This window comes from Chroicocephalus ridibundus, chromosome 11, assembly GCF_963924245.1.
Source record: "Chroicocephalus ridibundus chromosome 11, bChrRid1.1, whole genome shotgun sequence".
Taxonomy (NCBI): domain Eukaryota; kingdom Metazoa; phylum Chordata; class Aves; order Charadriiformes; family Laridae; genus Chroicocephalus; species Chroicocephalus ridibundus.
Window position 1 is genome coordinate 11552976 of NC_086294.1, and position 12679 is coordinate 11565654.

Sequence of the window (12679 nt, forward strand, 5' to 3'; positions counted from 1 at the left end):
CCAGCTCCTCACAACTCTAAACATTAGTGATTTGTAGAGAGCCCATCTGAAAGGACTGACACCAGAACCCTCTTCTGTACCTGCACCACCAGTTCTCATGGATGCAAAACTCTTCCGAATTTGCTCTGCAGAGAGTTCACATACCCCCAAAACGTATTGGAACCACCATGCAAGGAAGTGCTTTCCTCCTGCAAATGCCAAAACATCTGTACCAAAAGCCGTCAGGCCCACACACTTAAATCCCTGTGTTGTGCCAAGGAGGAATCTCTGACAGCCCCCCAGCTGAGCAGGAATACCTCCCATCAACCAGGCATTTGGGCCGACCTTACTGTATTTCCAGCCTAGAAACTGTTCTATTTTCTTGCCATCCAGTAAGATTTCTGACTATCTATGAACAACCCAGTTGAGATTCTAGTCTTCAAACCTTATTTTCAACACTGGGGAGATTGTCTGTCTTCCTAAGATTAGCTCACAGGCTTCTGGAGAAGCCAGAAAACAGGAATCATGGCTACTTCAAAAGAGCAGGTTGATGCACCTACTGCGAGGACGCGTGCACTCCATCCGTGTCTTTGTGAACAACTGGACTTACAAGTGATCAGTCTCCCCTCCTTTCTTTAAGTGGGTATTTCTCCAGGAGACAAGCAGCACTTATTACTTCCCAGACATTCAAGGAGTCAGGGTTGCTGCAGCACAGTCTTCCTATGTAGCAACTTGAAGGAAAATGTGGAATTCTGCACGATTTGATATTTTATTTATTTTTTTCTGAAGGGTATTGTACACCAAATATCCCATTGGCAGGAAAGCGCATTCGATGTGTTTAGAAGCCAAACAGTCACTTTCATTTTAACAAACACGATTACAAAGTAAAAATAAACCACAAAATAATGAACCGCATGTTCATAACATACAAAAATTGCTGCCTACTCAGTAGGTAACTACAACATTCCAACTCCTGAATATATATATATATATATATATAAATTTACATTTTTGTAACAAAAATAGACTTTGAGAGGTGTGGGGTTTGTTGTTTTTTGTGTTTTTTGCTTACATTCCATCCCCCAGGGCTTTCTCGTGCTCCCCACCCATTCCCTGCTCTCCCTTACATTCTTTGAGTAACATCCCTTTCACTTTAAGGCAAGATGCAAAGCATCCATTCACACAAATGCATGATGTCAGCAAGGCTTCACAAAAAGGCACCAAGACTTGTAACTTTAAAAACAAAACTTCTGCCACATGTGAGTGTCTCATCAGGTGATATTTACATAGCATCACTCTAACATGCTCAAATACAGTAAGTGCTGTTCCCAAGGAAGTTTGAAACTCATTACAGCATTGTCACTGAAATAGAATTAACATTTACAAAATATGGCCCTGCAAACTCCAAATAATACAATATGGATATGCAAAGATTTTTCACATCAATAGTACCTAAAGGAAAGCAAAACCATGGCACATGTACAATTTACATCAGCTACATACTTAATCAAAAGTCCTTTCTTCCTAATAAAAGACTATTGTTTACGGGGAAAGTTATACTGAACTTAGAGCCACAGTCCATGCAAATTAAGTCATTCAACAGAGGTGGAAAACTCAAAACGGCAGTTGTTTCAGGCAGCTGAAGTTTAAAGAAAAGTTAAATAGCCTTGCAACGTATGGTGTTGGGGGAGTCATTGGAGACTCCGTGTCTGATAGTACCAATGGAAAAGGTGAATTCTCCTGTTCCAGAAGGTAATCTCAGCAAATCTCAATTGTCCTTGGAGAAAAGGCTGACGTCATGTCTGAAAGTGCTGAGGTCACCTGTGAGCTGAAATTGTTGGTGACCCCTGGAGATGAGAAGGAGGTGGCCACTTGGGTCTGAAAAGTGGCGGTGCCAGAGGGGTAAGTGGTTGCTATAGAAGGAGATGGGAACGTGGTGTGTGCAGGGGAGGGATAGGAAGAGGGAGCAGGGGAGGAATACACTGTGCGCACAGGTGAGGGGTAAGTAGTGGCGATGGAGGAAGGGTAGGATGTCGTCACAGAGGATGAGTAGGCAGGAACCGGGGAAGCAGTTGAGACCGGAGCTGCCTTTTCCACTTTCTTGTCCTTCTGCCTAAGGTGGATTTTAGTGTGTCTCTTCCTCTCATCACTTCTGGCAAACTTTCTGCCACAAATGTCACAGGCAAATGGCTTCTCTCCTGTGTGGGTGCGGATGTGCGTAGTCAAGTGGTCGCTCCTGCTGAAGTTCCGCATGCAAATGCGGCACTGGAAAGGTTTCTGTCCCGTGTGGATGCGAATGTGCCGTGTTAGCTCATCGGACCGTGAAAACCTCCGGTCACAGGATTCCACTGGGCAGGCATAGGGTCGCTCATGAGGAGGGGTCTTGCTGGGACGGTTTGGGTATTTCCTCATCCTGCTCGGCTTGATTAGCTGGGACTGATAGTTATTGTTGAGGGTCTTCAGCTCCTGAGAGCCAGTCTGAGTAGCAAATGCCTTAATAGTGGAGAGCGGCGTGAGGGAAGGCTGCTGTGCTCTGGTCTCAAGGGCGGGGAAGGGCTTCTGATCAGCCGGAACAAGACTGAGCTCACCCTGTTGCTGAGGGAACAGGTAATCCGGGATCATTGGCACCTGAAAGTTGGTTTTAGCAGTCGGATAAGCTGGAGGTGGGTACTGGATGGGGGCTCCAGAGGGGTTGGGAAAGGACTGGGTCTGTGCTTCAGGGAAAATGTCAGAGTTGGAATTGGGAAAAGTTGGTGCAGCTGAATAAATTGGGCTGTTCTCGCTGGCTTGGACAGAACAGCTCAGAGGGGGGCTCTGCGAGGAGGAGGACGGTGACGACGAAGAAGGTGTAGAGGTGGGAGGTGCATTAGCCATGCCCACCAGCCCACTGACGAGGCTGAAGAGGGGCTCTGGCCATAAGGTGTTGCCACTGTTGGGGGCCGGCTCGAGGGAGAAGCGCCCCGTGTAGGTTATCGGTGGCAGTCGTGTCGTTTGGTTGGGATAGCTGGTTTCTGGCAGGGTTTTCTCGTTGTTCAGGGAGATCTCGGGAAAAGTGTCTGAAAAGAGAGGAACGGCAATTACTTCCAGCAGCCACTGCAGCTGCTGCCAGCGCTTTGCGAGCCATCCCCACACAGTGCAGCCCCAGATCCTTCCTTCTAGTTAATTAATAATTGAGCGTAACGTATCGCAGCGCCGCTGGCAGCTCTCCAGCGGCAGCCGGCCCGGAGCCGCTGACGCAGGCGGGAGAATCCCCCCGCGCCACCGCCGGGAGAGCGACGCCGCTGCAGCGCGGAGCCCCCGCGGCGGACCGGGACTCCCCGCCCGCCCGGGCTAGGCCAGCGCCCTTACCTGCCGCCAGGTGCTCGAAGTGCTGCTCCCCGGGCTCGCCGGCGGCGCCGAAGCCCGCGCTCTCGGGCGCCCCGGGGGGGGCAAGGAACTGCGGGCCCCCGCCGCTGAGCAGCATCATCTCCTCCAGCTTGGGATAGTGAGTGTCCACGGCGGGGGGCGAGTGCGGGAAGGCGCCGAAGGGGTCGGAGATCTGCAGCGGGGGCAGGAGCTGCATCTCTGCCTTGGCCGCGGCCATGAGGGCGCCGGGCTGGGGCTCTGACGGATGGTGGCGCCGCCGCCGCGGGCCCCGCGGACGGGCCGGCTGCTGCGAGGCGGCCGTCGCCTGCTGCGTGCCCCGCGCCGCGGTCGCCCCGGCGCTGCCCGCTGGAAGCGCTCGGCTCCCCGCCCGCCCGCCCGGGGGTCCCCTTGGCTCTGCCCGCTGGAAGCGCTCGGCTCCCCGCCCGCCCCGGAGCCGCCCCTATATATCGGGTCCCACCGGCCGCAGCCCGCCCCGGCCCTGACGTACATGGCCATATATGGAAAGCAGGAAGCCCTTATATGGATGCGGGCTGGAGGACCCCGCCTGGCGTCAGCGCTTGGCACCGGGGAAAGCCGGGCCGCGGGGGCCCTGCCCGCCCCGCGCCGGGAGCCCCGCGCCCGCTGCGGGCCTGCCCCCGGCCCTGGGCAGCGCCGCCGCAGCGCCGCCGCAGCGCCGCGGGCCCCGGGGCGCGGGGTGCCCCGGCCCCCGCCCGCCCCGCCAGCCCGCCGGAAGCCCCCGCCGCACTTTCCATATTAGGAAACGACCATATAAGTCTCGGTTCCGGCGGAGGCTTCCCGATCCTTATATGGTGATTCCGGCCCCGGGCAGGGGGGGGCGCGGGGAGCCCGGGCGCGAGAGCCAGGTTGCCGCCGGGCCGCGCGCCCGCCCGCCCCCGGGCCGCGGGAGCGCGCGGCTGCTGGCCGGGCAGGCGGCACGGGGGGCTCGGGGAGCGCCCGGCAGACTCCCACGCCTCCGCGGGCAGCGCTCCCGCTCCCCGCCCCCCCCCCGCACCCGTTCGGTCGGCTCGTCCTACTCGCCTCCCCCCCGTGTCCGCGGAGGGGCCGCCCGCACGGCGGGCTCGGTGCGGGGGAGTTCTCCGGGAGCCCGCAGCGCGCCTCGGGCGGCGGCTGCCCGCTCTCGGAGAAGGGGAATCTCGGGGACTCTAGGGGCCTGCCGGGAGCGCCCTGCCCCGCCCGCTCCCGCCGAGAGGGCTCCGCGCGTCCCCGTCACGCAGCGGAGAACGAGGCACTGCTCAAACCAGAGCCCCGGGAACCGCACGGCCGCAGCCGCCATCGACTTGGACGCAACGGCAAGCGGCGGCGCTCGGGACCCTGCTCTGGCGCCGCGAGGGCCGTCCCTCGGCGCGGCGCCTTCCCGCCTGCCCTCCCCGCGGACGCGGGTCGCTGCCGAGCGCCGGCTCCGCACGGAACCGGCGGCTGCGCGCGGAGGGGCCGGCAGCCCCGCTCTCCGCCCCAGGCGGCACGCGCCGAGTGGCGGGAGAGCGCTCCGCGGGCCGGGGGGAGCCTCCCGCCCTATAAATAGGCGCTCGAGGCGGCCGCCGCCCCGCCCCGCCCAGGCGGCCCCGCCGCCGGCGCGGGGCTCCCCTGGCGCCGGGCCAAGGCGGCACCGGCGACGCAGTGCGGCCGCAGTGCGCGTGCGCGGCGGCGGCGAGGGCTTCCCCGCAGTGCGGGGGGCGGCGCCGGGAGCGGGGGCTCCGGCGGGCCCGATGCGGGCTCGCCCCGGCGGCTTTTAGCTAACAGTAGTCCTTTTATATAACCGATTGCTTTTTTTTTTTTTTTGCTATCTGGTAACCGTTTTTCAAATAACTTTTAATTTTCGTTCACTTTTCTTCATCGCAACTTTGCCTTCCCCTTAAATTTTACAAAATATTTTCTGTAGTGCCAGGAAGCTGTTCCTGGTTTTTGAGACTCCACTCGTAATACCGAATGGAGCTGACTCCTGCTTGCTCATACCAACTGTAATCAGGTGATGGCCCCTAAGTAGCCGTGGAGGTATGTTACTGGTCTCCCCTTGTCACAAGGCCATTCACCTATGCAGTCCATTAGCTTTTATCTCCAAACAAACAAACAAACAGTTACACCTTTAAATTTTAGTAGTTTTAAGTACTGGCAGCACGAGACCTGAGTTGGGCTCAATGATAATACCAGCTGCAGAGGTAGCAGAAAGACCAAAGGAGCCGCGACCTTTCTGTCTACAAGCGCTACCTCCAGCCAAATGCCCTTTGCAATATGCTGCCTGGCACCCCCAGCGGTGCAGCCCCATGTTCAGGTCGGAGCTGTACCTGTCTGCAATTACACAGATTTCCATGCGCTACAGCTATGAAATTAAAGAACAATTTATTCCTTTTTGTTTGTTTGACATAGTTCGCTGTGGTAGACCTTGCATGCTGCCGTTACCTTGCCCACTGCTGCGGACCACGCTAATCTGCAAGCATTCACGACCATTCGCATCAGTTACCAGCCATGCTAGGGCAAGTAACTGGTAGCACTTATTTTCTTTGATAGGCTGAACACTTTGGGATCCAGCTCTTTTATCTACATCGCTCTTCCTGAATGAGTGGTACTTGTGAGCTTAGCATTCTTAAAATACAGGAGGACCACTTCCATTAAAAGTGGTATACAGAACTGGAATTAGGAAGAAAATTACAGTTCAGTAGATAGCTGTTCTTAGTCAGTTCTATTATTAAGGAATTTCATCTTGTGCCTGACTGTGAGGAAAAAAAGCCAAAAAAAATCTTGTTTATTTATTCTACTAGGAGGTGAACAGAAAGTGCATGGGGGGGGGTGTCACGTGATCTGAGTTTCTCTGGCTGAAAATTAGGCATTTTGAGTGAGTCAGTATTGGAGGTTCTCACTACTGTCAGGGGAGCAAGGCAGGCCTTGCAGAAGCCCATTCATCCTACCTCATTTATATACCCGCCCTGAATAGAGCTGGACCCTTCTCTGTAGATGTGTCTCTCAGATAACTACAGAAAGATCTGCGTATTTTTTTCTGCACCCGTATGTAATCTTTTTGATGGTTAAAAATCGGCTGAGAATGAATCCTGGGCTTTCTTTTGCTTGCTTTCTTAGTAGAAGCTGGTACAAACTATTTTATATTCAGCTCCAGTGTAAGTTTAAATGTTTAAGTTTTTTAACTGTTTTTTTTCATTCAAACAAATTTGTTGTTAGTTTGTGTTGTTATTGTGCTAGTGAAAACATCGCGGTGCCTTTACAAAATACGTTTCTGCACAACCACAGCTTTGCCCCTCAGTAATTTTTTATCACTGCTGCTATGCTACGCAGCTTACTTCCAGGTCTTGCCAAACTGTACTGTGACTAAAAGTACAGTGGTCGCTGTTACTGTGGCACTGGATATAACTGAGTTCAACTCAATGCAAGAAAAGTTAACCAGCTTTCCTATCTTTGTAATTTGTCTAGTGTACTAATATATATTTTTTTTTAATTAGGTGCACTTTATCCACAAACAGTTTCCATGTGTCTTGAATGCCCAACGACTTCTGGCAAAAATTCAGTAATTTTCTTTCGGAGATGTCGGTTTTGCCTGGATGTGTAATAATAACAGCAGCAATCATAATTTCTCTAGGTCTCTCACTAATTGTTCAAATTACCTCATTCTTCAATACTTCAATTACCTCATTCTGTTCCCTCTTCTATTTCCCCTGGGTACTGTTTTTAATATTCCAGACTGTAAAACAAGTTTAGGTAGATATCCCTTTAAAAAGTTTTATTATCTCTAATTTTATCATTCTCTATTTATTATGTTGTATTATTCTGTAAGCCTGAAGAGTTAGAAACAAGAGGGGGCATTCCAGCTTTTTCAAGGAACTCTGTAGAGTTGTTTCTTCCCTCTCCCCCCCACCAGAACCAAGCTCTCTGATTTAAAATGCGGTGACATTTTTATGTATTGTGCTGTAGGATATTCTACAGATATCGTAAACTTACTTATCATTGATTTTTCTTTCTGTGCAGGTATGTTCATTACAATAAAAGTCTATCGCTTTTAGATGGGGACACAGGGGGAAGGAATACAAAAGCACTCATAATTTGAAATGAAAAAAACACTTAAATTCAAGCAGCCTTTTCAGTCCCATGAGGAGCGAGAAACAGATTTTTATCATCGCTTTTTAGAATGCATGGCTTTGCTCTAACGACTGAGATGGATGTCCCCGTGTTTGCTGCAAAATTCTTACCCCATTCGGGTACGTGACCCTTGGTTCTGCGCCAGGCCTGAGACGCGTCCCACTCCTCATTTGTAGCCGTGTTGTCTAACCACAGGAGGGAACTCTTCCCTGTGAGTATTTCAGGAGCTGAGCACAGTCTACAAAAATTAAATAGAGCATGGGTTGTGTAAGAATCAGGTTGCTTGTTTGTGTTTTTTTTTTTTTCTTGATCTCAGACGTGATAGATGAGCAGAAAGCTGACGTCGCTGATTTTCCCCAGAAATCTAAGGCAGATGGGGCTTTTCCTCTCAGGCTTTCATGCTCTGTTTTAAACAAATCCTTTAAAAAATAGTTTATTTGGATGCATGACTTAATAGACCTCAAAAGCCTGTAGAGGTTGTGTCATTGCAAAAAAGAGTTGCTATACACTAGAAGTATTTAAACACCTATGATGGTATGATTTTCCCTCGTGCCTAAGAGTACCTCTGCTCTGGTGAACTCTCATCTCCCATTTAGATAATTTGGCTGCGGTTGCTAAGAGACAACGCTTACCTTGGTTCACTGTTAGCCCTGTGACAAATGGCATTAGGTCTCCTATGGTATGAGGATGAGTAAGACGATTAACCATATATAAGGCTGTCCTCTACTGTCCCTGCAGAATTATTACATGAGAGGTATTAGAAAGGTAGTGCTAAGTAGTGGAAGAAAGGCAAAGCAGATAACAATTGTGAGCATCCAACGGGTGTTATCCATGAACAAAGACGACAGATGCCCCTACCAGTGCTGGGATCTCAGTGCTGCTGTGACACAAGCGCTCATTTTCCTCCTCCAGTAGTAATAATTCCACGTGTTCACATTCTTCTTCAAGGAGAAAAATCACTGATGCCATCTACTGTATGTGTATGTACCTGTGGAGATTAGGGGTTGTTTAAGATGCCAGGCAGACTCAGCGTACTAAAGCTAAAGAAGGCTTCTGACATAAGATTGACATTTCATTGGTGAAGGAGGGGAGGAAATATAAATTATAAGCCGATATTGTCTTGCCAAAGAAGACTGAGGCTAGCAAGACCATCAACATCTGTACTGTAGTACCCTGGACGCATATTCACATGGAAGAAAAGACCATAGGGATTTTATTACTCGGTACAACTATAAACAGCTTACTTTCAGAGACATTACAGTTACTTTCTGGATGAAAGAAAGTCTCTGGCTCTTGACTTAATGAGGAAAAAACAATAAAGCAAAAAGAAAAAAAGCCGAGCATTGATTTCAAAGCCAGATTGGGCAGACTGTTGTGATTCTGTAATCAGACCCTGTGTGTACCAGTGGCCAGAGATCTTTATCCAGGACTTACAGAAGAAATGCAAACTTTATACATGAATATGCGCTGCACTATAAAGATTAACTGAATGCAATGTCTATATTGTTCAGAAACATTCCCAGTTTACTGCCATTCTTCCTGGATGTTATCAGTGCTCATTCTGTATTCGATGGACTGGTACATGGAGTAAACAAGGTGGTGAGTTTTCCCAAATTTCTATTCTATAGCAATTAAAAATACAGTGCTACATCGAAAGAGATCAAAATCAAGAGAGATTTAAAAATGCACAGAATTGCCAAATGTCTTTCTTCCTTTCACATATCTTACATGCTTTTAATGAGAGTCCACTACCCATCACTGTGTCTGGCAGTTAACTTCTGGGCAAGAACTACAATTTTTCCTTTTTTGTATTTTAATCGGCAGATATAACACTTTTTTTTTTTCTGGTTTGCTTTCATGGGTGTTAATATGCACATTGCTGCAGTCACCTGGGTGAACACCAGCTATGTTGAAACCACCTCCAGCCCTGCGCTAGAGTAGGTAACTGTGCTTTTACTACGTCCGCGGTTATAAATCTGTCCTTCCAGAGGCCTTGCTGTCATCCTCAGCGGCTGTCATAAGCTCAGTGGGTACAGCCATTTTCCTCCCCTAGTTTTAATACACTTTGTTTTATTCCTAATTGCAGCTTAAAACGGTGCAAATCCCTTGCATTTCTTGTACACAATTTTCTAGGTAAGGGAGCAGTATTTTTTTTCTCCACCCATTCTTCAAATGTCCATTTTCCTCTTTTCCTTTAAAAATACAGAATAGAGAGCGCTGGGGGGTGGGGGGGAGTGAGGGGGGGAGAGAAAGAGAGAGAACCCTCCTTAGGAAACAAGCTGCAGCGAAACTAAGCTTGCATTTCCTGCGAGTGTCGGTGCTGCTTCTGGCTCAGTATCCATGGAAACCTGATTTCCCATCCTGCTGCAGGAATTAATTGAAGATCCCAACCCAGTTGCTCAGGGAATCACTATGATATTAATTCACATCAGGCTATCAGGCTCACTTTATTATCTCAGATACGCTTTTCATTACTTTTTATCGGAACAAAAGGTTGAATTAGCTTTCACCAACTTAACAAAAAAAGGCCATCTACATTTTTACCTCCTCAAAACCAGGGCACAGCACATAGAGGCTACGGCTTGTAAAAGAGCTATTTCAAACGAACCTTGGCCAAAACATCGACAACAGGAGAGAGCGCACAGCTGGGAGTGCTCTGTGCAAATTTCCTTCCCCACGTCACATACTGAGCTCTCCTTTTCACCCGTGACACTAGCTGGATTACCCTGGGGGGGAAAAGGCCACCGTCCACCTTTCGGTATCAGAACATACCCTCCTCTTCCACAGTTCATTCTGCCCTGGGACATGACGTGCAAAGCTTCAAAGAGAATAAGCCAAAAGGGACTTTTGCTGGGGAATATTGTTTCCAGACTTCTCTTTGAAGGCTTGTCGTTAATTACAAACATAAACATGTCAAGTTCCCACAGGATCCGCTCCTGGATCACCCATCTCTGGATATCTACCTTTGAACTTTCTTTCCTCTTGCTTTTATTTCCTGCTTGATTCCCTAGCTGCTATCCCCATTCCCTTTCTCCCTGACCTCCAAATCTGTGTCTTTTCTGCTTGGACATTGATTTTCTCTGCTTTCATCTTTCTGATACTTTGTATTTAGCAGCTGGTCCTTTTGTAACCATGACAACTGCATTGTGACGTCAGCAAAGGATCTCGCTACTATCTGAGGAACTGGATCTCATTAAATGCCAGGGATGCTGCTTGAGCTGACGTTTAGTGTCCTGTGCCCAGGGGAGGCGTTTAGTTCGCCGTCTTCTATATTTTGTCTGTGGGCCTGGAAAGGCCAATTCCTTACGTTAGCTGGTACCTTCAGACAATTGCCCTTCTCCATCTCCAGTTCGCGCTACTGAGCTATCGTCCCCTCCACAGATGCGGGCTGTTCAAGGAGCACTATCGCAGGAAGGACGGCAGGGACGTTATCATAGACTGATCACACCGTCCTTGGGTTACATCCAAGAACTTATGCTGTGTTGTGCTGCTACATCTCATGCACTGCACTGGCAGTTATGAGAAGAAACAGATTTGTCTCAAGCTGTAATCCCAGGCGCTGCAAAAGCTGCATATACTTGCTACAGAATAGTTTTGGGTTCATGGACAAAGCTAAGGAGCGCCGTTTTCCCTGACTGGTTGTCCTGGTTTCGGCTGGGAAAGAGTTAATTTTCTTTCTAGTGATTGCTGTGAAAGGAATGCCAGCTTCTCATAGAAGCCTAGACAAAACGATGGAATATTCCATAGCATAGAGCATCCCATACCATTCCATTCCTGCTCCGTATATAAATAGGGGTTAGCTGGGGGGGCAGGAATCCTCGATCACTGCTCGGGAGGGTGCCAGTTCACTGGGTGCTGAGAGTGACCTCTGTCATTATTAGTATCGTCATTTTTCCTTCTGTGTTATTCTTTCTATTAAAATGACTATCTCAAAACAGGAGGGTTTTTTCCGCCCTGTCGTCCTTTTTTCCCCCCTCTTCTCCCTGCCCCTTCGGTGGTGGGTGAGCGAGCGGCTCTGTGGTTCTAGTTGCCAGCTGGGGTTAAACCGTGACACTGGTAAATGCAGGCAGGGGAAAAGTGAAAGTAACGTTTTGAACTGACTTAGTGGCAACTCCAGGCACATTAGACAAATACTTAGGAGGATGAAGAACTACCATAGACCAGTGAAAGGCTGTACTGGAATACAAGGACACCAGTATTCTTAAGGGAAATAATTTTCCCCTCTAGTTAGATTTACAGATTACAGGTTGTGTTATATTGTTACTCACCGCCAAGACGCAGAACTCCATCTGTGATGAACCACTCCTCAGTCTCAGGCTGCAATTTCCCAGCGTCAGACTCTTTAGGCATCTAGGGATTCAAATGCTGTCAGAGATAAGAGCTAACCGAACGTAGACTTCCAGGGAGAACAGAAATTAGTAGGCAATCACCTACTTCCCACCCATAGCAAAGCTAGACCTTCCCTGTGTTCCTCTTCTCCCAGGGTAAAAACACCAACTCGCTTGGACTTCCTCTCTCTTCCCACATCAACGAAGACCATGAGGTCTGTGAATCTGAAGTCCTGGGATAAAGTAACACAGTGAAAACACCTCCTTTACGTTCAGCTGCAGTAAGAATACCAGCTGCTTTACTCTAAGAAAGTGCTGACAGAAACCGTAACGAAAATAATAAAAATTCATTACACAACCTCTTCTCTCTTTCTTCACTCAGTTCAGGCTACTTAGAGTTCAAAAAGAACCCTAAAAAGAAAGGTGAAGCCCACCAATACAACTTGATGTGAGCTTAGACTGAAAGTGCAAACACAATGAAGTAATGAGGTGGCAAGTCTAGAACAAATAAGCAAAAGTACTTTTCTGTAGTAATATATGACGGAACTCAACGCTGGACGACGCTGTACAGGCCGTAAGTATGAACAATTACACGGTGGACTATATAACCTAATGAAGGATAGATGTATTGATGGCTGTTAAACATAATGTTGAGAGCAGCCTCTGGCTCAGGAATCACCTAATGGTATACCGGACGGCGGGGGCAGGAGAAAAAAAATATAATTCTGTGCTTGCTTTGTTATACGTTATCAGCACCCACTATCGGAAACTCACAGCGAAGAATTAGATGGGTTAAGGAGACGTGATCTGTCAGTTTTTCAAAGGCAAAACTCAATAAAGTACAGCAAAATTCTCAAAAAGTTAAAAAGTCTTGCTTTTACAAAAGGAACAATTAGGACGCA

General features: G+C 49.0%; 1 protein-coding gene across 1 annotated transcript; it reads right to left on the reverse strand.

Moving 5' to 3' along the window:
* Positions 1-729: 729 nt before the first annotated feature.
* Positions 730-3789, reverse strand: EGR1 (early growth response 1). Its single transcript, XM_063349333.1, has 2 exons — positions 3328-3789; positions 730-3035 (listed from the first exon to the last, which is right to left on the reverse strand). The coding sequence occupies exons 1-2, from the start codon at positions 3560-3562 to the stop codon at positions 1738-1740; spliced, it is 1533 nt and encodes a 510-aa protein (XP_063205403.1). The 5' UTR covers positions 3563-3789; the 3' UTR covers positions 730-1737.
* Between the last annotated feature and the right edge of the window lie 8890 nt (positions 3790-12679).

Excerpts from the sequence above, each read along its gene's own strand:
- EGR1 (XM_063349333.1), bottom strand. The coding sequence starts at position 3,562 with ATGGCCGCGGCCAAGGCAGAGATGCAGCTCCTGCCCCCGCTGCAGATC. Across the intron at positions 3,036-3,327 it reads CTTCGAGCACCTGGCGGCAG|ACACTTTTCCCGAGATCTCC; the intron begins GTAAGGGCGCTG and ends CTCTCTTTTCAG.